Genomic DNA, 23,527 nt, shown 5'->3' on the forward strand with positions numbered 1-23,527 from the left:
TTTTCCTAATGAGTATTTCTCTCGCTGTCCTCCGTGAGCTTAGTGGGGCAGTCATCAGCAGAAGGCTCTGCCCTGGCTCCACCACCTGTGTGCTTCACGGGGCTGGGTGCTCTCCTGGGAGCTTAGACTACAGAGTTTTTGTTTTTTTTTTTTTGTCAAGAAATAACCCATGAGACTGATCTGAGGGCTCCAGAGCTCCCAGCTGAACCCAGGGACAATGACCATCCCATGTCCCTCGTGATGCTTGGGACACCATGAGCACAGCCATGGTCTGAGCTGGAGCCCTGAAGCCGTGGTTCATGGCTTCCTTGGCTAGAGTCAAACAGACCCAAAAGCAGAGCTCGCTGCCCCCTCCAGCCGTGACTACCCACCTTGCTGGGGTATCTGCCCTTATCCTGCACCTTCCCTTCCCTGCTAAAGGAGGATGGAGTGTTGCAGATGAAGCAGAGCCAGCAGGTGATGGGAGCAAATTGCTCTCAGAGGCATTCCTGCAGATCTAACATCTTTGATTCTGAAATGAACCACCTCCAGCTCCCCTGGGAGCTTCTCTCTGACACCGGCAGACAGGTTTTGTCTGAGCTGGAACTGCTCGGGGCATACGCCGAGAAGGTGAATGATGGGGTGAGAGCATGAGACTCGTACCTGATATTGTCACGAGGACATTAAGGCCCTCGAGTACGTCCATCTGTTGAAATCGCCGTCTGTTGATGAGGTTGTAGACCTTCCCTTGTCCGCTTCGATCCAGCAGCATCAGGCCATTTTCTGTGCCCACCAGCAGATTCACACCTGAAGAGGAGAGGGCAATGGGCACCGGGAGCCATGGATGCTCCCAAGGACAACACGTCAAGCTCCTCTCTGCTACCACCGCGAGAGCGACCAATCCCAGCTATGGCTGTGATCTTCCCATGAACACAGAGTCACTCTTACAGCGCAGGGACTCGAGGACATTAGCCTTGCCCGAGATGGAGAAGGGGACAACCAGAGAAGGGGCTTGGTTCTCCAATGAGGCATTCACGTTTCATCACGTGAGATTCTCTCACGGAGAGCTTTGCCCAGGGCACGGTGTGGTAAGGGCTTACCCCATAAAGCAGCACAGAGAATCTCTGAGTTGAAGCGCTTCTTGTATTTCCGGATCTCCGGAGTGTCGCTGTGGGGACGGATGTTGGTGGGGTTGACGTTCACCACCGAGATCTTCCGGGCTTCGTTCAGCTTGGCCTGCTCCTGTCTGAGCAGCTCGCTGGTGAACAGGGCTTTAAGGAAACACAACAAAACAGCGAGGTGTGATGGATTAATTGTATATACCTCTACTGTCAGGGTTTTTTTTGAAATAGGAAGACAATATTTGGTGTATTTTCTGATGTCATCACTATGTTACGAGCTATTAGTTTGAAGAAGGATCATCAGGATTTTTTCATGGGTTGGAACCACCACAAACCCACCAGCAGGTAATGTCCCCAGACCTCCAGCCCTACCTACCAAGCCAACCAGTGCTATTCGCTGCCCTCCCGCTCACATCCAGCCATTTTCAATGACTTCTGAGCAACTGCCAGCTTTTTGGAGCAACTACCACCTCCCAGTTCTGCCAGGAACATTTCTCCCGGCTGACCGGGCAGACGGCTGGGTGGATTTCTGCTGTTCCCTGTTTTCTCCTGGACCTTTCTGGTGGCATTTCACTGGTGGGGAAGAAGAAGTTGGATGGAAACTGCAGAGCACAAGGATGCAGACACGGGCAATATTCAGACAAGACTAAGTGAAATGTAGAAGAGGTTCAGTGGGGTTATTCAGGCTCCGTGACCTGGTTTCCACAAGGCCCTCCCCTCTCAAACTCGTCCCGTTGCCTCCTACCAGTAGCAGATGACTCTTCGTCCTCATCTTCATCTTCATCAGTAGGCGAGGTCTGATACACTCTGGTGTCCACAAAGGGGGTGAAAGAGGCTTTGGTGCTACTTCCCATACCATACTGGAAAATAAACAGCAAAGAGAGAGCTCAGGGCGCAGAAATAAGAGTAATTTTGTGTATGTGTATATATCTAAGACTAATTAGCAGACCCAGTGCCAACCCTGCGGTGCCCTTTTCAAGCCCTCTATGAACGTTTGCTCCTCCTCCCCCATAACGGATCAGGAAAAAAACATTAAATTGGATTTGTGAGTGTCCACGAGCAACAGAAGAGGAGAGGAGCAGGGCCCGGCTCCGCTCTCTTCTCGCAGGCAGAAGCACAGCACAGCCACGAGACCGGTTAGCGGAGAAGCCGCAGGGCCAGAGGCAAAAGTCAATGCAGGTAAAAAACCAACCTGTCTGCAGGTAAGACACCTGCCTTAAAAAGCCCATGTCGGGCTGGAGAGGCTTTGCTCTTCCCACTCTCCCACCTTGCAGCCAAGGACGGGGCCTTGGCGGGATGGGAGCCCCTGGAAAGCCCCGGCATGGGGCTGCTGATACGGACCAGCGACCACCGAAGTGATGGAAAAGCTGGGAGCGTTGCTTTGCCTGTGCCAAGCCAAACGCTAACTAGCACTGTCTGAGCGAAGATTTTATTTCAACAGGTCGTGGAAATCTATTTTAGGACCTGTAAAGCCCAGGTGGGAGAGCTCATACAGCCTTAACGCCGCTCTGCTTGTACTGCCCATTATCTAGGGGTTTGTTGGGCCAAGCCCAAAACATTGGTGCCCCTGGGAAAGTGGGAAAAGTCAGCTCTTTAGCAAAACGCCTGTTTTTTGCTCTGCTGGGCTGCTATCGCTGGTCCTCACACCTATCGCCGAGGCAGGACCCAGCAATGCCCCTCAGTACGCCTGGACGCTCTGGTTTTGGGAGGATCTGGAGTGCTTGGGGTGAGCCGTGAGATGCTTTAGGGAGAGCTTTTGAACAGGAGGTGTCTGAAAACGCCTCGGATGCTCAGGCTGGTCAGAAGATCATAGAATGGTTCGGGTTGGAAGGGACCTTAAAGATCATCTAGTTCCAAGCCCCCCACCATGGGCAGGGACACCTCCCGCTAGACCAGGCTGCTCAAAGGTGGCATCTCACACATTGCTCCACCACCCCCCAAAAGTCTGGTCTTCAGCACACCTCATGGGGGCATCACGTACGGGTCACCTGCAATTGCAATAACGTGTTTTAAATCACCTACAGCATTTCAGGTGGGACTGCAGAAGGGGCCGTTTCTAAGCTACCGAAACTTCAACCTGAAGGTTTTGCAGGGAATACCAGAGCCAATACTTTGCCAAGGGAATTTGGAGAGGAACAAACTGCAGCATCACGTTGCTTTCTTTTTAAAACCCTTGCTGTGTTAAGGCAGAAAACGAGGCCATGACCTTCTCCCAGGTAAAAGGAAATCCTCGCCTTGGGAATCAAAGTGATGTGATTTTCCCCCCTTGTTGAGCAGCTAATTTTTCCTACTCCGGTATTTATCAGGATACGCTTTATGCATGACCTCCGTTAAGAGCTGTAACAGCAGCAAAACCCAAGTCACTCCGCAACAGCACCACTACTCACATTTTCCTTCCTTGAAATAAATCTTCCCCGGCTTTCCGGTCACCAGGTCACCAGAGCCCAGGCTGCTCCCCATGCCCAACGCCACCGCCCCCATGGTGACCACCGCCATGGGGACAAGCTGTGGGAACACGTGCCATGGGGAACCCCACCGCACGGCACGTCCGTACCAAAACTGGGCTGGTACCCGTCCTCCAGCGAGGTATAAAAAAGGTTTAGGGGCAAAAAACCATGGGGTGCGGGAGCAGCCCCGTGGCTTGGGACTTTCCGTGGTGGCACCGAGCAGGTTTTGGGGCTGGTGGGCTGGGAGCTGGCATCCCGCGTCCCTCCTGTCTCCACGTCCCTGACAGCCCGCCTGTTTCCATAGAAACAGGATGGATTTCCAAAAAGTACACGGTTAACCGAGATCCATGGAAAGAGTTAACAGCCTGCGGCAGGGAAGGCTGCGGGAACAGATACCACATTTACATACACAGTATGGCCATCTTTGTGTGCGCGTGTGAGATATACCCAATACTTTGCGCTTCTTCATATCCAAGAAACACACATTTTTTTCCTGCACTGAATGTCTTTTCCATGAAACCCCAAATATTCAAGGAGGGAAAAACTCCGTATTTACAGGGATGCTTTCCAGCCGAGAGCCAGGTGCTTTCCGACAAATGCATTACGAAGAAACCCTTCATCCCAGTGCACCAAGCATTTCTTTGCTCACATTCAGCTCTTCTTCTCCTAAGAAGCTGGCATTTTGATAACGTACAAGTCCGTTATTTAAACACGAAGACCTCATTTTCCACCAGGTCCTGTTCAACCACCTATAAACCTCCCTGGTGGCCTACAGAGACAGCACCAAGCCGCAGGGTGAGGTCGTGCCTGCTCCCTTCTTTTCGCTCGCAGCCACCATGACTCACCCGAAAGCCTGCGAACTAAATCCCCACGTTTCCACTTCCACCCCCCTCCTGGCTCAGCCAGCCCTAAAAGTGCAGTTTTAGAAATGGGAAAGATCTTCTCGGTTGGTATTCTACAAATGAATATATTTAAACCCAGTCCTCGCCCGCGTTTAAGCTGTCCCAGGATGACCGTGGAAGGTGTTACTTTCAGGATCGACTCCCTCATCGCCGCTTTTAAAGGCAACGAGGAAACGGAGAAAACCTTGAGGCCAAGTCACACACCATCTGTTCTTACGTTTTATCAATGCCCAATTCCAAGCAAATTTTATTTTTGTACTGCTAGTAAAAGTAAGCCATAAAACGAGTACATAATTCCTATGAAAGCGAAGAAGACGACAGAACTTCTGATGTATAACCGACAAAATGGAAAGAAAAAAATTAAATAAAATAGCTTATTTAGCACCAAATGGGTTGACTTCTCATGGGAAAACAGAGGACTATGTGCCTGGTTCCCACAGCTGCTGATGGTAAGCAAGACTTCCCTTGTCTTATGTGTCACATCTTGTACTTTCTATGACTTTTTACACCTTACGCCATGTCAATGTTCGATCGCGTCCCCGTAAAAGAGCTACCAGGGAGAAATACTTTGCCGCGACTGGAGAAACACACAATTTTAAAGCTGCGCAGGTTTTTGCTAGCCTGAAGAACGATCCAGAATTTTGTTGGCTTTGTTTTTTTGCTAACCTTTGGAGGCCCATTAAGTACCGGAGATGGCACAGGTGGAAGCTGGGCCCAGCTGAAGTTAAGGGCATCGCTGGCGCTCATAATTTCCTCCTATTTCCAAGCGCCCAAGAAAGTGGGATTTTCACATCAGTTGGCAAGCATTCAAGCCATCGCCACCAAAACTCCAGCCGGTGGGCTTGAGAGAAGACCTAATACACATTCCTACCACCAGCTGTAGACCGATATAGCAGTAACCCATCAGATTCCCTTATGTTTCCACTACGCTCCCCCAACGTGGACCAGAACCAGAGAGACAGACGAGCAAGAAAAGCCAGGGGGGAAAGCAGGGGAGCCCCTTTACAGGGCAGAGATGTTAATACTTGTTTTAAAGCGATGCAAAGGAGCAGGAGGAGCCCCCCCCCCCTCCCCACCACCACCTACTTCAGGCACCGAGTCCATGTCCTGCGCATGCGTGGAGACTCGCCCCAGGGCCTCGGTCGGCGTGCCCGCAGGCGAGTGGCTTTGCTGCACCAGGTCAGGCAGATTGATGTGACCTGCAAAGCCATTGCTGGCTGCGTGGCCAGACCGCTTTTTTTCACCAGAGGTCTGCAGAGACACAAGGTATGAGGAAGAAAGAGAAAGGGGGAGGGGGAAGGGGGGAGAAAAAAAAAAAAAAAAAACCAAGAAAAAAAAAGAAAAAGAGAAATAGAAGAGAAAAATACCCAAACAAAACCAAGTCGTTGCCAGTCCCCCGGTTCCCAGAGCAAGCGCGGGAGAAGGACCCTCTCTGCTGTTTCCATCCCCATGCAATCCGGCAAGCAGCAAACCGACCCACCCCCCCCACCCCCCCGCCCCGAAGAAATAAAGACGGGATTAATCACAAAGTCAATACAGAGTAATTAGCCACGTTACAGCGAGAGAAGCCTGATCATCGTCGTTTTGAGACAAGGAACGCAGGGCAGATTCTGCTCTTGCCACTATGGGCGCAAAGCCCATGGCCAGCTCTTCTCCCACGTGGCCACCGGCCACGGTGAACGCAGAATCTGACCCCTCCTCGATCAGCGTTAGCCTCAACGGCTTTGCACAGCTACGGCGGCGAGTAGCCTGACTGCAAATGCCAACACAGCCCCTGTCGCATGTTTCTGTGACCCAAACCAGCAGTGAACAGTGGCAGCGTCGGCAGAACATCAGCAGAAGGACCGGCATCTCGCTCTGCACACAAGGTCCCCAGGGTTTTCCGGGGGCTCCCCTTCCTCTCCATCCCCACCTCAAGCCAGGCAGGTGCTGGGAAGTTTCCCCCTTCCCTGCTTATCATTTTGAGATATTTGCCATTTTGATGAATCCCATCTACCCGGAGCACATCAAGGAGATCGTTACAGAGACTTGCCTATTTACTGGGATTAGTGGAAAACTCCCTCTGAACAGGCTCACCAAGATTCTGGCCAGTCCTGGCAACATTTGTCTTTCGATCACTCGTTACCATCACCCTTCATCCACCTTGCCATCCCACCAAAGACTGAAAAGCCCTTTGCCCAAAGCCCACGGACCTCAGTGAGTCTGTCCTCTGCTGGCTACGGCGGCGGTGGGCAGCAAAGTGTAAGCACCCACCACACGGTTGTAGTTTGGGCTTCTCACCATGCTCCCTCCTCCCCGAAGGGGTTTCCCAGCTCACCCGTGGCTTTTCTCCAACGGCCTCGCTGGCGTGGCACGTGTTTTACAGCTGTGATGCTTACCACCGAGCTCGCTGCGGGAACGCCTGCCTGTTACAGCACTGACTTGTTCTCCTGCCCAACCGCATCACCCTCCCCGCTAGAAGGATGCCCAGGCCGTGGAGATCCCAGTTCCACACCAGTGAGGGCTGTGGCGGGCTGTGTGTTGCTGCCCAGCTCCAAAACTCATGGAGGAAGGCAGCAAACACGCTGCGGCTTCTTTTGACAACTCCTTCCTCTCTTTCAAAGGTGCATTCATTTTTTTTCCCCCTTCATATGCGAACATTATATATAAACGGAATTAAGAATTAAAATGCTGCTCAGGTCTAGTTTGCACGTGATCTAAACATTCCTCCTTTACGATTGCTGGCTCCAAACTCCCCTCCCTCCTTCTCCTCTCCCATCCACCTCCATTACACGCCGGCAGGAGAGCGACCCCCCTGGTTTTACCAACTTCCAGAGCCTCCTGCCCCCTCACCACGAGACCCGCAACCCCTCTGTGTTTCCAGCAGCATCACCAGCGTGTTCCAGCAACTGGGAAACTGAGAAACGCTGGGGGAAGATCTTCCACAGCCTTCCTCTGCCTCACTCCTGCAGTACCATCCATCAGGATTGCTCCCACCGCGGCCTTACCTCCGCGACGCCGGAGCCGGGGATGGGGGTTGGCATCCAGGCAGGATGCCCAGTGCCCCCCGCAGCCGGCTCGCTGGGCTGGCTGGTAGGGATGGGGGTTTGGACCACCCTAGGCAGGACCAGCCCTTGGAAAAGCCTCCCAACGCTCTACAAACACTGCACGTCTCTGGACGGTTACACGGTGGCACAGGTTGGGAAGAAGAAGGGAAACTTTGGGCCAGGTTCCAAGTGTATTAACGAAATGCTGTAAACTGAAGGTAACTTTCTGCTGCCTGGAGCCAGCGTGGGATTACGGCAGAATCATTTGTAGGAGCATCCTCCCCGCCGTGCCCCGGCGTTACTATTCACTGCTGTTTGTAGTTCTGAGAAACATTTGCACTTGTCACATTTGCTGCGAGTGTAAATTGGATGACGAGAGCGCTAACGAGCACAATTTACTCGGTCATTTTGTGTTCCGGACACACAGCACTGTTAGTTTTTTGTGCTTACATGGGCAAAACCTCCTGAAGATGCTCCATGGAAATATCTGTTTTGCAACTTACCTCCCTCACCATTAAAGTCCCTTCCCTTGAAATATTGCTAAACGTATCTGCATGGGAAGTCTCTAGCCCGTGGGTTGTCACCATTCCCATGTTGTACGGCTCGTTGCTTCCAGGAATTCCTGTTGGTCTGAGGGCAGAACGGAAAAGCATTAATGACAGAAATTTCTTCTGCTAAATTAGATGAAAAATCCTCTAATACAGTATTATTTCAATAGGGGTAAGGCTTTGTATCTCATAGGAAGAAAAATTAGGAAAATATATCCATTTGAATTCATGGGGAAATTATTTATGTTGTCAGAAATACAAGTTGATGTACCACCAATAGAGCACAGAGACCAAAGAGAAGGGCCTTTCTCATCCCAAGGTGCCCCCAGAGGAGCACTGATGAACAGGTAATGAGGACTTGCAGTCCTGCTCCACCTTGCATCCTTTCTTCTACTTAAGAAACTTTAAAAAAAAAAAATAATAATTTGCTCCATTTATTCCCCATCTTGAGCCCTGAAGAGGAAGCAGTGCATCAGAGCATCCGATGCCATACGCCAACAAGGGAGGGGACGTGGTTTGGAAGAGATGTGGGCAGGATCACAACAGAAAAACAGTTGTGTCCTGTTTTTCTCTGCTGTTTTCCAGGTGAAAGCGTAGCCCTAACCCATGATTTCGCCTTGAGTTTATTACTGTGCTCCTATATCAAGAGACAGGCTGGGATTTATTCTCAAACGCATTCAATTTTAGGACTGCCTGAGAGTGGATGTCGCAGGCGGTGAGAAGCCCCCGTTACTTTACCATTACGTTCTTAGCAGACCAGCTGCTTGAATGTAATTATTCAAACGAACCCAAAAGCCAACGATGAAGCGCCTCTGGATTACCCAGCCCTGCCCGTGCGCTGGAAAACGCCGATGGTGTTATGGAGATGTCGCTGATGAATCCTGTTACTTTGCATTTAACGGCCACACAGACCGGCCGCTTTCCATTAATATGAATTAATTTACGCTTTAACACGTCATCCCCGTGCACACCTCCTTGTTAATGCCCAGAGGCTCAGGAGGGAGCCTGGTGGCGTGAAAGGCCAAAGCAAGCCGGCCTTAATCGAGGGGGTTGCTGGTCCAACGCGAGATGCGAGCCCCGGGGACCCCAAGGTGGGACTGGCTCGATGACAGATCCTCGCCCGCGTCGTATCAAACACACGACTGGCCAGGCATCGCTCCAAACAACAGCGTGCCACGCTTCTGCCGCACCTTTCACCTGAGGAGCTCACACCTTCCTACCACTAGTGCTTCAACACCGCCAAAGGATGGGAAAACAACACAATTATCCCAGTTTTAGAAATAAGAAAGCAGAGACAAAGGATTTTTTTGTGTGTGTGTGTGTTAATTTTGAGACCGTACAGCGAGTGAAAGAATGGCTGTGGTAGCCCTGAGGTCCCAAATTTCCTCGGCGCGCAGTTTCCATGTCACCCTGCAAGAAACCCCTGGAGATGGGGAAGAGCTGGCGTGCACAGCCCAGGGAAGAGGGAGCCGAAGGGAGTCATCATGGTCTTCAGATGGAGAAAAGGTATCTGCAGAGGTGGGAGGAGTCAACGGTCCCTCCTATCCACTGGGACACAAAGCGATGGATGGGCTTATCCTGCAGCAGGAGAGACCTGGACAGGGCTGGAACGAAGAGCAGCCCAGCGCTCAGGGAGGATTCATTCCCAGGGAAGTTTAAAATTAATTATACAAAGATCACTCGGAAGGTGCAGGAGAAGATGAGATGATCCCTCTTGGCCCTAGTTTCTAATGAAAAACACTGAACACAGGAAAAATAGAGCTTTGATAGAAAAATGCCCAACTACATCCAGTCTGAACTTGAGTTAAGGTTCCTTTTGGGAAATAAGGGTGTAAAGCCAAGCATTCGCTTCCTTTTTCCCCAGACACAGAGCAGCGCAGCCATGCCCAGGGATACCCGTGAAGGCTTAGATACGGACATAGCTCCTGCCACCTCACTGTGACACCAAGGGTTTGCATCTCCGTGTTCTGTCTCTGGGGCACGTTCATGGACAGGACCTTACGGAGCAAGCGGCGCTCGGCTGGCCGAGGGTTTGGGGCATCCATCCCGCGTCTGGCTGCAGAGCATTCAGGGAGATATTCCATCCGCTGAGAAGCGCTGTGTCAAACGCAGGGTGTTCGGTGGAAGGATGTCAGCACAGATTAACCACTCCCCGAGTGAACTCTTCTTCTGCGAGCAGCCGGCGGCCCCTTCTCGCACGCGTGACTGCCCATCCTTCTGCTGCATATTCATGGCCATCCCTCTGTCTCCTGACTTTCTCTGACAAATTCCAAGAGCTCTGTTTTTTCTTCTGCTGGAAGGAAGCTCCAACCCAGGAGCTTGGCACTCTGCATAATATGGACCCCCCCTGGGTCTCCTTGCCAGAGGGCTTCCCTGCTGGCTCCATGTCCCACCACTATGAAACCAGTTACATCTATATCAGCTAACAATTCATTTAGCAGGAAGAATGGAAATGAACTGATTAAGATGCAAATAATCCCCTAAAGCCTTCCCACAACTCCTCTGCCAATTCAGAGGGGCAAGAGTCAGACTTTGCTGAGAGCAGACCTTGCTGAGAGCAGGCAGAGAGCCCCCAGAAACCCCCCTGCAGGGCCAGTGCTGCAAAGCACTGGGTAGAGAGCCCACGTAGATGCTCCATGAGCTCACTCTGCATGGTGACAACTGTTTTATGCGCGTTGGATCCACGCAGCCCTCCTCAAGAGATTCTCAAAAGCGCAAGTGTCCCAGGACCTATAATGGGGATGCAATAGCACAGTCTGCTGACTTTTTCATAGAATCATAGAATCATAGAATTGTTGAGGTTGGAAGGGACCTTTAAGATCATCGAGTCCAACCTTTAGCCTACCCTGACAAGAGCCACTTCTAAACCATGTCCCTCAGTGCCCCATCTACCCTTTTTTTAAACACCTCCAGAGATGGTGAATCCACCACCTCCCTGGGCAGCCTATTCCAATGTTTAATAACCCTTTCAGTGAAAAAATGTCTCCTAATATCTAATCTAAACCTCCCCTGACGTAACTTGAACCCGTTTCCCCTTGTCCTATCACTTGTCACCAGGGAGAAGAGGTCAGCCCCCATCTCTCTACAACCTCCTTTCAGGTAGTTGTAGAGGGTGATAAGGTCTCCCCTCAGCCTCCTCTTCTCCAGGCTAAACAACCCCAGCTCCCTCAGTCGTTCCTCATAAGGTTTGTCCTCCAGGCCCCTCACCAGCTTTGTAGCCCTTCTCTGGACACGCTCCAACACCTCAATGTCCCTCCTGTAGCGAGGGGCCCAAAACTGAACGCAGTACTCGAGGTGGGGCCTCACCAGTGCCGAGTACAGGGGGATGATCACTTCCCTAGTCCGGCTCACCACACTATTCCTGATACAGGCTAGGATGCTGTTGGCCTTCTTGGCCACCTGGGCACACTGCTGGCTCATATTCAGCCGGCTGTCAACCAACAAATTTTCATTTCAATGTTTGAAGTCCACCAAATTTTGCTTCCTGCATGGTGACTGAGCCAAAGACAAAAATCAAAGACAGCGATTCAGGATCATTATAATCCTGGCTGTACCAGCTGGCACTGGGCAGAGCCACCAAGTCCTGCACTTCTGCACGGCTTGATGTGGGGCAAGACCAGACTCTAACACGCCAGCCCCATGGGCAGGACCAAGGTGTGGATGAGGTCAGGTGTGTCCGCTCTGGCCAAAAAATCCCCCTTGCTCATCAGCAGGAACATGTCCATCAGCCTGGAGTCCAAGTTCACCGCACGTGCAGTGTAAGTAATTCCAATTTTCCCATTCAGTATCTCTAGTTTGGACCAGGAAAAAGACCCATCTGAGCAAATTATCCCTTGCAACCATGAGGCCGTTCCCAGTGCCAGCCCCAAAACACCAACGCGCTTTGGCCGTGTCCCATATCACAGCTACAGCTCCTCCAGACCAAGACACGCTGCGGTTTCACCGTTTGCCCCCCAAAAGAAAGCGCTTCTTACATAAGCCGTGGGATGTCACTGACAGGCACGGTCCCATCGTGCGTCTCGTTTTCCCCGTCCTCCTCCTCCTCCTCGCTGCTTTCCGACTCCTCGCTGGAGGAGGAATAGTCCGTCACCTTCTTCAGGGGGCGATTGGTTTCTTCGATGCGCAGCTCCCTCAACTCTTTGGCTAAAGCCGTCAGATCCTACAGGGGATGGGGGCAAGGAAACAAGAAAGTGATGGCTATTATATTTAAAGCGAGGAGGATGTCACATACATCTCTTCAAAAGCCAATGCTAACGGCACGAGCAACAAGAAATAGCTTTACAGAGTCGTTACAAACATGAGACGAACGTAAGACAATGTTTGTAGCATGTAGCATTTATTAAACAAAACAAAACTGATTTACGCTCACTGAAAAAATCAATAGCCAACCTCTTCTTTTTCTGTTTGGAACGTGTATGTGCATATATATACACACACTTATATGTATATACACGACAAAATTATATTTGTTGGAAAAGGTGAAGTTCAGTCACCATCATAGTAAACTGGAAAACAACATCGTTTCAAAGATTGGCTCGGAGAATTTCTCCTGCAGGGTTTTCTCTTCTTTCAAACTTCTCAAAGAGACCCCGTCATTGTATTTATTCTGTAATAAATGCATTTGGGAAGGAAGCAATGACAGCATCTCCCATGGAGTGGTGCAATCCCCACGTCAAGAGCTGCTTCCGTGGTGAGTCTCCGCTGCGGGGCGGCTGCCGAGAGGCGGTGAGGAGCACGAGGAGAAGCGCCCAGCTCAGCCAGACTTTGGAGTCACAGCTCTGAGTCAGCCACACGATCCAAAAAAACCAATAAGAATAATAAAAAAAAAAAAAAAAATCCCTCAGCGAGACCCATTAAGCACTTTATGTGAAATGTGGCAGCCTACAAGCTAAGGGCAAAGAAAAAAAAAGCCTCGAAACAAGAAGAAAAAAAAAAAAAAAAAAGATAGGAGCAGTCCCAAAGCCTAGTAATAATTTTTCAGTTTACCATGACTTTGATGAGGTCTCAGACCCGACAGTCATATAAAATAGACACCGCTATTTCAAAACAAGGAACATGGCAGGCACCGTGTAGAAAAGAGACTTTTTGTTATCTTACATGCTTTTATAGCAATGCAGGGGGAAGCAGTAGGGCAGAAAAGCATGAGAGCTCGAATTAGAATGGGTTAGAGAACTCTGTTGCACAAGACATGCACATGACGAACAAAGCATCGCAAGTGTCAGTCTTACCATTTCTCCCTATATTAGTGACCGAGGTAGGCATCAGTGCATTCGGTCAGAGATAAAGGATTAGGGAGAAAGAAACTCATTGAAAAAAGACTAGATTCCACAATTGTCTTACGGCCATACTCTCATTTACTGCATTTCCAGTTTACCGTTCCAGCAGGGCGACTACGGCAATATTAATTACGGTTGCAAAAGGCAGCTCTTAAAAACGTATCCCGTCGACACGTGAAGGAAAGCGATGGAAAAAAAAACCTTCTACGGCTGAGATGCAAACCCAGTTTATTTTATTAAACCGCGAAGCCGGAATATTTTCGGCAAGCCGTTTGTACTTTGGTGACCCACACCTCCCGGCGGGCTCCCACCGTGGGCAGCCCCACATTCTGCTCCCAGGTCTGCCCTCCCCGGCCTCTGAGAGCCGGCAGCTTTGCATCACACCCCTAAAAATTAGTGTTTTTTTTAAAAAAAAACTAATAGATAGGTTTTTGGTTTTTTTTTTTAAAGACGGTGGTTTTGTTTTTTTTTTTCTTTTAAAAAAGGATCAATCCCAGTTTCACAGCAGGCACCCGTGACGGGTATTTTATATCCGTCTCCAAACGCTCTCCGTACCTTTAAAGAAAGGCTCTTTATCACGCTTAAAGAGAGGATGTGGTATTTCAGGAGTCCGTTCTCGATGCCAACGTGTTTGGGATTGAAATACAGTCAAATCTACAGTCACGACAACTAATTATTTTAATTAGCGCTGTAGCAGCTTCTATGATACGATTGTTCCTTTCCCTACAGAAGAATCAATAAGAATCCGAGCAGCTTAACAACGCTTCCCATTTCGAGTGAAAAACATGCTCTTTTTTTTGAGGAGTTGGCTTTGAGCCGGATTAGACCCTTCTCAACTTTAAAAAGGACTTTGAGACTGCGTCTTAAATGAGCAGGACTAGCACCGAACCCTTCTCTATCGCGGCGATTGGACTGTGAAAAGGACTTCTTCTTTGCACCTTCCACTTCTACCGCGCTTCAAGGCCCCCTATCAGCTTTCTTTGGTCCTCGCTGGAAGATAGTCAAGTATTTTTAAAGATCAGCTTAATTAGTTTTTAATAACTAATTTGGAAGTTATAACAGCAATAATACGCCCAGACGATATCATCTGATAACTCGTATTTCCGAGTTAAAGCTTTGCCTCGGGATGGTTAATTCTTTGATGTTCTCATTTTCTCTAAGTAATGCGCACTTTGTAGGATTAAACGGCTTCACTGAGTTGCTCTTGGACCAAAAACAATCTGACAACTAGAAAGAAAGTGCTCTGTAGTTCCACGTGCGTTTGAAATGTTATTACTGAGGGTGACACAATACGTTAAGTTAGCAGTATCAGGGCTCTTTAATTGCGTTTAATTACAAAGACTTCTTTAGATTTAATATTTGCCGGAATCGAGTCAGATTGGTTTCCAAAATCACATAGCTCATTGAGCTTGAATTTGGCACACACGCCGCCTCTCTTTAGACACTGATTTATGTGCTTTTTACTTAACAAAGCACCTCATTAAACAAAACACATTGCTCGTGTTCTACCCAAGAGAACACGTTAACTAACCAGCACACCTTCCTTCTCTCCCCTCTTCTATTCCCAGAGGAAAGCGGCTGCGGGAGAGGCTGCAGATACCGGCGCTTTCCATTACGGCCCCGCAGTTACCAGTATCGGCAGCGTGTGCGCAGCGATGCACGCGCGAGGCAAGTTAAAAGCTAAATCAGGAATGTTTGGTCTCTCCCCGTGAACATTTAAACATCCGCCATCACCAAATGTGCGCAAATTTAAAATATTATGGTACGGCAATTATCATTATTATCATACGGTGATTATCGTTATTATTAATTACGCCTACAAAGGTGTAATTCAGGACTGTGATTTATGGTTTGTTAGTGGGATGGATGGAGACTGGCACCGCCCATCAACATCCGCGAGCGCTCCGCGGGCTCTGGCTTTACAGCTGATGGTCTGGTCCCTGAGAACGAATTACCCACTGTATCCCACTGCGCTGTTGTCTTTTATTCGCCAAGCGCCTTCCTTCAAATTAGGCTTAAAAATACATTTCAAGCAGCGCTTGACGGCCCCACTGAAGTCAGCGGGGGGGCCGGGGGCTGTGGCTGAGAGCAGAATGCGGCGAGCGGTGAAGGCTGCCCGGACCACCTCCAGCGGCACCAGAACCCTCCGCTCCGGCTCATTCTCTTTCCGATCTGCCGAACAACGGCAGCACCCTTCGTTCCGCGCGCCGAGGTCAGGGTGCCGCTGGCCACGGCCTCCATGCAAGTGGTCCAGCTAGCGGGTTTCGGGCAGCCCGGGGCCGAGCAGAGCACACCGGCAGCGCCGCTCCCCTCCCCACGCCGAAACGCCACCGCTCGGGCTCCCGAGATTGCATCGCCACCTTTTTTCGCCATCCACACCAAGAAAAACCCGCTTCGACATTAAGTGCTAACTAGTCAACCTCGCATAGGCATGACCCACTGAGAAAAGATATCACTAACCTCATCTATAGCTTTCTTATAGCTCTGTGGGTAAAGGAAGAATAATCATCATCAGAGGAAACAGATCGGGACAGGAAAAAGCCAGAGGAAGGGCAAGCAGGTTAGAAATAAAATTAGAATTGTTAGCTCAACGCTGTGGAGTGTAGAGAAAAAAAAAAAACACAACATCAACAAAACATTAATACACATTAAAAAAGAGAAGCAGTGGAAATTCATTTTGTTATTAGGCCGGCTCTGCAGTTTTAAAAATACAAACGTCAACAGCATTAAACCAGGAGGAAACACTTCGGATGAGATTTTGCTCAGAATAATATAACGGGAGTGTAGAGAGACCGCTACCGGGGCTTGGTTTTAAGCTGCGAAGGCTGTCGGGGGCCGGTCGCCCAGCCTTCCCGAGCAGAGCATCCCTCCGCCGGGCTGCTGCGGGGGGACATGCAGCACGGAACACAACAATGTGCCATTGGCAACCACCGCGCCCAAGCTAGCGAAGCCCTTAAGCATCTGCTTCAACGCGAAAACACAGGCTTAAGTGCTTTCCCCTAGGCTTGGGCTCCTGATAAGGAACTCATGCACTCTCTTAAGCATTCAAATCTCCCAGGAGCTCTCGCCGTACCGCCGCTTTCCAGCCTCTCCGCTGGAGGAGCCACGGTACTAGCCACTTTTTGGGGGTCCCCGCGGTTGTGCTACCCCGCGCCGAAGGGAAACACGGCCAAGCTGGCTGGCAACATTCCCGCGGGAAGTAATGTGAGACTCACAGCGGGTCGGCTGGGCCGCGTCACGTCCCTGTTGTCCTCCTGCTTTACCTTGGCGGGCTCGTGGGAGAGCACAGGGGACCCTTCGGGCTTGGCGTTCCCTGGGCGAAAGGCAAAGGGGAGAGAGTGGGAGTTAAAACGCCGCCGAAAGCGGTCACTGCATCCCATCGCCCCGGAAAGGTGGGCACGGGGGGGGCTTCCTCGTCCTCCTGCTTGTGTCAGGGCACTGGTAGCCCCTTCCCCAGCTATTTGCCCATGAAGCACAGGAAGATGGTGGTGAAAGCAGCCAAGGACATCCCAAATTCAGGACTGGATGCCCTGTAAATAGGTAATTTTTGTCCATGGGGAATATCCCCAGCTCAGGACTGGACGCTCTGTGAATAGGTAATTTTTGTTCACAGGGAATATCCCAAGCTCAGGACTAGATGCCCTGTAAATAGGTAATTTTTGTCCAGCTAATAAAGTTTCACCCCGTTTTGCTTCTGTTGTCTCAAAAAATCCTCCTGCTCCTCTCTACTTGGAGCATCCTTCCCCAGGGCGACAGAAGCCATAATCCAGCCCAGCCTCCACAGAGGCTCCTCTCGCAGCGTTACTGCCCTTTTTTTCTACTAAAGGAACAAATTCACTCCGCAAAAGAGCAGGGCACACGATAAATTAAAAGCTCTCCAGCATCTGACATTGCTAGGACATTATTTGTCACAGGATTCCTCAATTAGTAAAAACAAAACCAAAGCAAAGAGGACAATTGGCGATAGACTCCTTTTATTGACTACCCAGAGAAGTGACGGTTTCAACAACAGACACGTCGTCTTATGGCCCAGTCATGAAAAATTCAAAGCATGGAGGCAGCGTTTGTTTTAATGCGCTTCAGCCCCGGGGATTTATGCTGCGGGGCTGTGCCAGAAATGCAGATGTATGGGCCGTATGTGCTTTAGCAACTCCTACTGCCATTAAACGGGGGAACTGAATATCTTTAAGAGTGGCTCTAAGATGAGAGGAGCCAATTCAGCCAGGAACATAAACCCAGTGTAAACACGGCTGGCGAAAGCATTTTAGAGAAAGCTTCTTACGGGCTGATTCACTCCGCTGCTCCCACCTCAGGCTTTGCATAAAGATGAAGCTCAAAAAAACTAAACAAAACAAAAACAGAAAAAAAAGAGAAACCCACCCAAAGTGTAACACAATCCCAAAGAACCGTCACAGAAGCAGCGAGCTTGGGTCAATGAAGATAGGAAGCTGGTATTCCTTCTTTTTTTAACCCTACAGCATAACTCCCATCTCCTTTTCTGCAAGTTACTTGACACTGGGATGCTTCGGCAGAGTGCGGGAGCAGCGTACGCTGCCGTGGGCATCCCACATCAGCATCCAGGCATAACTCTGCAAGGAGGCCAGCTGGTCGCAGAAGTACAGCAGAAATGAGGAATCCGTTGATTTTTTTAATTTTTTAAGAAACATATATGAGATCACAGACCCCTTGCCCTTCCTGCTTATCAAACGAGCCTCAGAAAGCACGCACGGCGCCGAGGGATGTTTTCAAGAACCTCACCTCTGACTCTGTTGCGCTCGCTGGAGCCAGCCTGGGAGCCGGGCTGGGATCCGCCCTGTGAGCTGGGCTGGGAGCTGGGAGTGCTGGAGCTGGAGGAGCTGCCGCTGCTGGTCCTCTGCAGCGGGCTCTCCACGATGGGCTCCGTCCTCCTCAGGTCCGGGTTGCTGCAGGAGCACAAAACAGAGGGGACACCATCAGCCAGAGCCACCCACACCTCCGGGGCTTCAGATCCATCCCATCCCACCCCAACAGGGACAGCTGGAAGGTGAGGAGACACCTCCTCTGCTGGAGAAGACAGGGCTGAGGTCTTCTCTTCTGAAGCTACCGAGCCTGCAAGCCCCGCTGAGGGACTACGTAGAATTAGGCGCTCAACATCTTTATGGAGGTACGCCGCAAGAAAAGATTGGCTAGAGAAGCTTTCTACCCTTATTTTGCCACATTTGGCACAAATGAAAAAGATTCTTCGCTCAGAACTCCCCTTCAGCCTGCAGCTGTGCAATGCTGGACTTATCTAAATTAATACTCGTCATAAAAGGAGGAGTCTGCAAATTGATGTTCGACAGAGAAAGAAACATTTCAGCGAAGAAAGGATCGCGAAGTTTGCAACAAGGCTGCAGATCGCTTTTACCACTTATTCACACTTCCCAGTTTCCACGGCTTCACTTCAAACTTGCATCAGATCTCCACTTTTCCTCCTTGATTTCTTTCACCCTTGTGAACATACATAAATCTAGAATAAAAAGCATCCTTGATACACAAAGAGTGACTAATATCTCTCCGGGTATCAGATGCCTTTAGGAAATTAATTCTTATTTGGCACTGAAATGACATCAGAAGGCATGCTCACGCAGAGTTACGCAATTTGGTTTTATACGATATTTCTGCTAAGTGATGTTATTATTCAAAGTCCTGTCAAAAAAGGTAGAGGAAGCTGTCTCCACGGAGTCCTGTTAGGACTTTGCGTACGTCAAGAGGATGCGGTAACAGTGCCACGTGCCACATTTCAACTGCAAGCGGAGGCTGTGCACATCAAGCACAAGGTGTGTGTGTGGGGCGGGCACGGGGTGACCGTGGTGGTGCCAATGCCCACTGCCATGAGCCACTGCCACGAGCCAGCAATGTGCCCTCGTGGCCAAAAAGGCCAATGGCATCCTGGGGTGCATCAAGAAGAGTGTGGCCAGCAGGTGGAGGGAGGTCATCCTCCCCCTCTGCTCTGCCTTGGTGTGGCCAGACCTGGAGTGCTGCGTCCAGTTCTGGGCTCCCCGGTTCCAGAGGGACAGGGAACTGCTGGAGAGGGTGCAGCAAAGGGCTACCAAGATGCTGAGGGGACTGGAACACCACTCTTAAGAAGAAAGGCTGAGGCATTTGGGTCTCTTCAGTATGGAAAAAAGATGACTGAGGGGGGATCTTATCAACACTTATCAATACTGAAAGGGTGGGTGTCAGGAGGATGGGGCCAGGCTCTTCTCAGTGGTGCCCGGGGACAGGACAAGAGGTAACGGGCACGAACTTGAGCATCAGAAGTTCCACTTAAACATGAGGAGGAACTTCTTTCCTTTGAGGGTGGCAGAGCCCTGGCACAGGCTGCCCAGAGAGGTGGTGGAGTCTCCGTCTCTGGAGACATTCCAAACCCGCCTGGACGCGTTCCTGTGCCACCTGCTCTGGGTGACCCTGCTCTGGCGGGGGGTTGGACTGGGTGATCTCCAGAGGTCCCGTCCAACCCTATGATTCTATGCCGTAATGGGAGTTGTGGGCAGAACGGTCTGGCCACTGCCGAGCGTGGATGTTATATACAATCCCTGCCCAGCGCTATCTTGCACTGACGCAGGTGGGTATTAAAATGGTGAGAGCAAGAGGGTAACTTTCTGCGCACGAGGAAACATCCCCTCATTTGTTACAACCGGGCGACAACTGAAAGAAAGCGTAATTCAAGAATATATACATTTATGGATGGGAGGAATCAGGAACCAAGAGGAGAGGCAGTTAAAAAGGAAAACTGCAGAAATGCTACGTTACTGTGAGAGAAATGAAACGTGAAACTATTTCACTGGGTACTTAGTTTAATGGACATGGTGGCATCCTAATCGTTTCCAATTTTCATTAGAGTGAAGGCCTCCAGCTCATGCTTGTACAGCTGACATGTCCTTAGGTAAATTAATTCATGAAATGTCTTTGAACAAAATAATACGAATCTATTCACTTGTACTGACCAGGACTGGGATCGGGAGGCTGAAGGAAATGCTGGGCAACCTTCAACTCGAATCCCACAGACTCCCATTACCCTTTCAATACTATCACTTACTAAGACCATGCAGTCCAATACCCCTCCGCGTTTCAAGCAAGAGCTAATGAAATGAGCAACATTTTCAAGAATTCAAAACGCTTCAGCCTTGAGCAATAAGGAGGAACCAACCACACGCTATGAATGGGTTTTGTCTCATTTAAAAAAAAAAAAAAAAAAAAAAAGACCACCAACAAAAAAGATTCCTCCTCCTGCTGCAACCCCTGCCAGCTCCTCCAAGCTGCGGGACGTGAGGATGCTGATGCACGGCTGGGGCGCTGAGCTGCAAAGAAAGGCGTATGCTGAAAAACTGGTGGGAGCACATGGCTACGAACACCCCAGCGTTCGTCTTTTGACCTCACCCTGAGAAGACAAGGCAGGAAGAAGAAAGCAAAGCGCTCCATCACGCTACGCGGAGTATGTATTTACCCTGAGGTTTGCCTGTCTGAGGTCTAGATCTGCCCACGATGCTCTGCAAACCACAGACAAGCTCTCGCCTGACTAAGCCACGTTTTTTTCCATCCGGCCTGTCATCTTCCCTGCTCGTTTTAAACGCGCTCGGGGACAGCTCTGACACGGCAGAGATGGGACCACTGCTGCGGCGCAGCATCCTTCCTCGGGGCGCTACGAGCACATCCTGCGCACCGCCGTGCCGGAGAGCTGGACCTGGCCAAGTAAAGGCCCTCGTCCGAGGAAGCAAAAAGGAATTTAAATCCTTCACCTACATCTAAGGAAGATCTCACCCAGCTGTGTCAGTGTCCCCCAGCACATTCCTCAGTCGTTACCTGTGAAAAGCTGCTCTGATGCACGTATGGTATGCACCACTGACATCTCCCCACTGGCTTATATGGATCCCCTTATATGCAAGAGGCGACACTGGGAGAGCCAGAACCTAATGCCACTAAAGGGAATGCTCAAACTCACACACTTGCCAGCAGTGTGCCCAGGTGGCCAAGAAGGCCAACAGCATCCTGGCCTGTATCAGGAATAGTGTGGTGAGCCGGACTAGGGAAGTGATCGTCCGCCTGTACTCGGCACTGGTGAGGCCCCACCTCGAGTACTGCGTTCAGTTTTGGGCCCCTCGCTACAAGAGGGACGTTGAGGTGTTGGAGCGTGTCCAGAGAAGGGCTACAAAGCTGGTGAGGGGCCTGGAGGACAAACCTTATGAAGAACGACTGAGGGAGCTGGGGTTGTTTAGCCTGGAGAAGAGGAGGCTGAGGGGAGACCTTATCACCCTCTACAACTACCTGAAAGGAGGTTGTAGAGAGATGGGGGCTGACCTCTTCTCCCTGGTGACAAGTGATAGGATGAGAGGAAACGGGTTCAAGTTACGTCAGGGGAGGTTTAGATTGGATGTCAGGAAACATTTTTTCACTGAAAGGGTTATTAAACATTGGAATAGGCTGCCCAGGGAGGTGGTGGATTCACCATCCCTGGAGGTGTTTAAAAAAAGGGTAGATGGGGCACTTAGGGACATGGTTTAGAAGTGGCTCTTGTCAGGGTAGGTTAAAGGTTGGACTTGATGATCTTAAAGGTCCCTTCCAACCTCAGCAATTCTATGATTCTAACTCCTGTTTGAGCCCACAGCAGCAGTTGCAGCATCCGCCTCCAAACCCCGCAATGCCCGGGAACACATTCAGCCCAGGGAGCAAATCCTCCAGGTACCCAAGCGCTCATGGCCTTTGCTGTTGGTACAAAACACTAACGAACGCAAAACCGGTTCATCCCGGCGACAAGGCAAGCACTGCAGATCTCCTGTTGTCACCCGTCAGCAAAAGCAGGGCTAAACCCCAGCTGGGCGATGCCAGGAGGAGTTTGCAGCACGCCGGGATCGCTCCTGCCCGTCCCCCTCGGTGTCCCTACCTTGCCCGAATGGGCTGGGAGCCCAGCCTGGGCCCCAGGGCGCTGCCATTGCCCGGGGAGTTCTTCCTCGCCAGAGCAGGGGATATGGAAGTGGTTCGTTGAGGCACCTGGAAAAGAACAGAGACATTCGCCGTCACCCAGCCTGTCCCACCACCTCCGGCGGCCGCTGGCACACCTGAGAGATCAGCGCTGCCTCAAGACTTGATTTGCAATTGGTTCCCCACTATGCGGTATTTATAGCACTTATGAAACCCAAAGCTCTCGGCTTTCAGAAGGAATCGCCCGAGTGCGAGACAGAAACGAGCTGCACCGGCGGGGTCAGGGATGCCCCTGGCAGAGGAGCCCCGAGCAGCACACAGAGCAGCCCTGCTACCATCAACCAGAGCGTTCACGTTTTCAAAGATGAATGTACGCGCGCACACATAAATAATATACGTATAATTTAAATCTGACAAAACCCAGAAAAGTAATTTTTAAGGTAAAACTCAGACTGAAGTGCATTTCAGCAGCCACGGTGGCGTTTTTAGCATCTCCAGTTCAGATACAACACATGCCAGCAGAGAGAAGGTGTTGAGCGGTGGACAAACAAGAGAGCCGACAGCGGGAAGATCCACACTGATCCACCAAATGCTCGCATGGAACCCTATCACCTTCGTTGAGCTTCGGACGCTGCTGAGAAAACCTCGCTGCTGGCAGGACGGCTCACTCACCAAGGAACCCAAAGCCAACCGCAGCCTACGGGCGCTACGGTGGGGACCCAGAGCCCTGCCTCATCCCGCGGGAGCGCGGGCATCGCCGGTGGTCTCACCCCCGGCAGCGCAGGCTGACATGGAGAGGCACGACGATACTCACCACGCCACACCGCACACCAGGTAACAGAGAACCCAAAGGCTCGGTGGGATTAGCGAAAAAAAATTAGTCTTTTTTTTTTTTTTTTTTTTTTTTGAGAACAAACACGCAGTTATGTTAGGCAAGATAAAAAGATTTAGAGAGCGAGCGAGGTTTACATCCTGCGGCGTCGCTAGCTACAGCTTGTCTCATTAAAAAGCAACCTCCCCTGCGGGTAGGGTACTCTGCAGTGGGGACCTGGGGAGTTTTTTACCTTCCTCTGAAGCATCCAGCCCTAAGCACTGGCAGAAACAAGACCCCGGACCACAGAGACAGCCGGCCCTGCCTCTCGGGGCAGTCCTTTCGTTCCCGCTTACAAACACATCAAACCCACTTCGGGCAGTAAAACGCGAAGTCGGAGTCCTCATGGGTATTGCTGCCGACACAACGGCCTGAAACGCGTGGTGGGGACCCCTTCCAGAGCTCACGTTCCCTCAG

General features: G+C 50.6%; 1 protein-coding gene across 9 annotated transcripts in view; it reads right to left on the bottom strand.

Annotated features, from left to right (window-relative positions):
- The window catches only part of TNIK (TRAF2 and NCK interacting kinase), a 172,622-nt gene that overhangs the window by 8,797 nt on the left and 140,298 nt on the right, over positions 1-23,527 (bottom strand). For 6 of the 9 annotated variants that reach the window (XR_010071710.1, XM_063339462.1, XM_063339459.1 and 3 more), the window contains 10 exons: positions 22,202-22,308; positions 18,058-18,221; positions 16,515-16,612; positions 15,760-15,783; positions 11,998-12,182; positions 7,979-8,105; positions 5,536-5,700; positions 1,846-1,960; positions 1,080-1,250; positions 643-786 (listed from right to left, as the gene is read on the bottom strand). Coding sequence is in view for 8 of the 9 variants with exons in the window: in XM_063339462.1 (XP_063195532.1) it covers positions 643-786; positions 1,080-1,250; positions 1,846-1,960; positions 5,536-5,700; positions 7,979-8,105; positions 11,998-12,182; positions 15,760-15,783; positions 16,515-16,612; positions 18,058-18,221; positions 22,202-22,308 (1,300 nt within the window). In the remaining variant the exon portion in view is untranslated. The remainder of the gene's footprint in view (positions 1-642; positions 787-1,079; positions 1,251-1,845; positions 1,961-5,535; positions 5,701-7,978; positions 8,106-11,997; positions 12,183-15,759; positions 15,784-16,514; positions 16,613-18,057; positions 18,222-22,201; positions 22,309-23,527) is intronic. The other 3 variants (XM_063339463.1, XM_063339460.1, XM_063339464.1) reach the window with 2 other exon arrangements.

Source organism: Chroicocephalus ridibundus, chromosome 6, assembly GCF_963924245.1.
Source record: "Chroicocephalus ridibundus chromosome 6, bChrRid1.1, whole genome shotgun sequence".
Taxonomy (NCBI): Eukaryota; Metazoa; Chordata; class Aves; order Charadriiformes; family Laridae; genus Chroicocephalus; species Chroicocephalus ridibundus.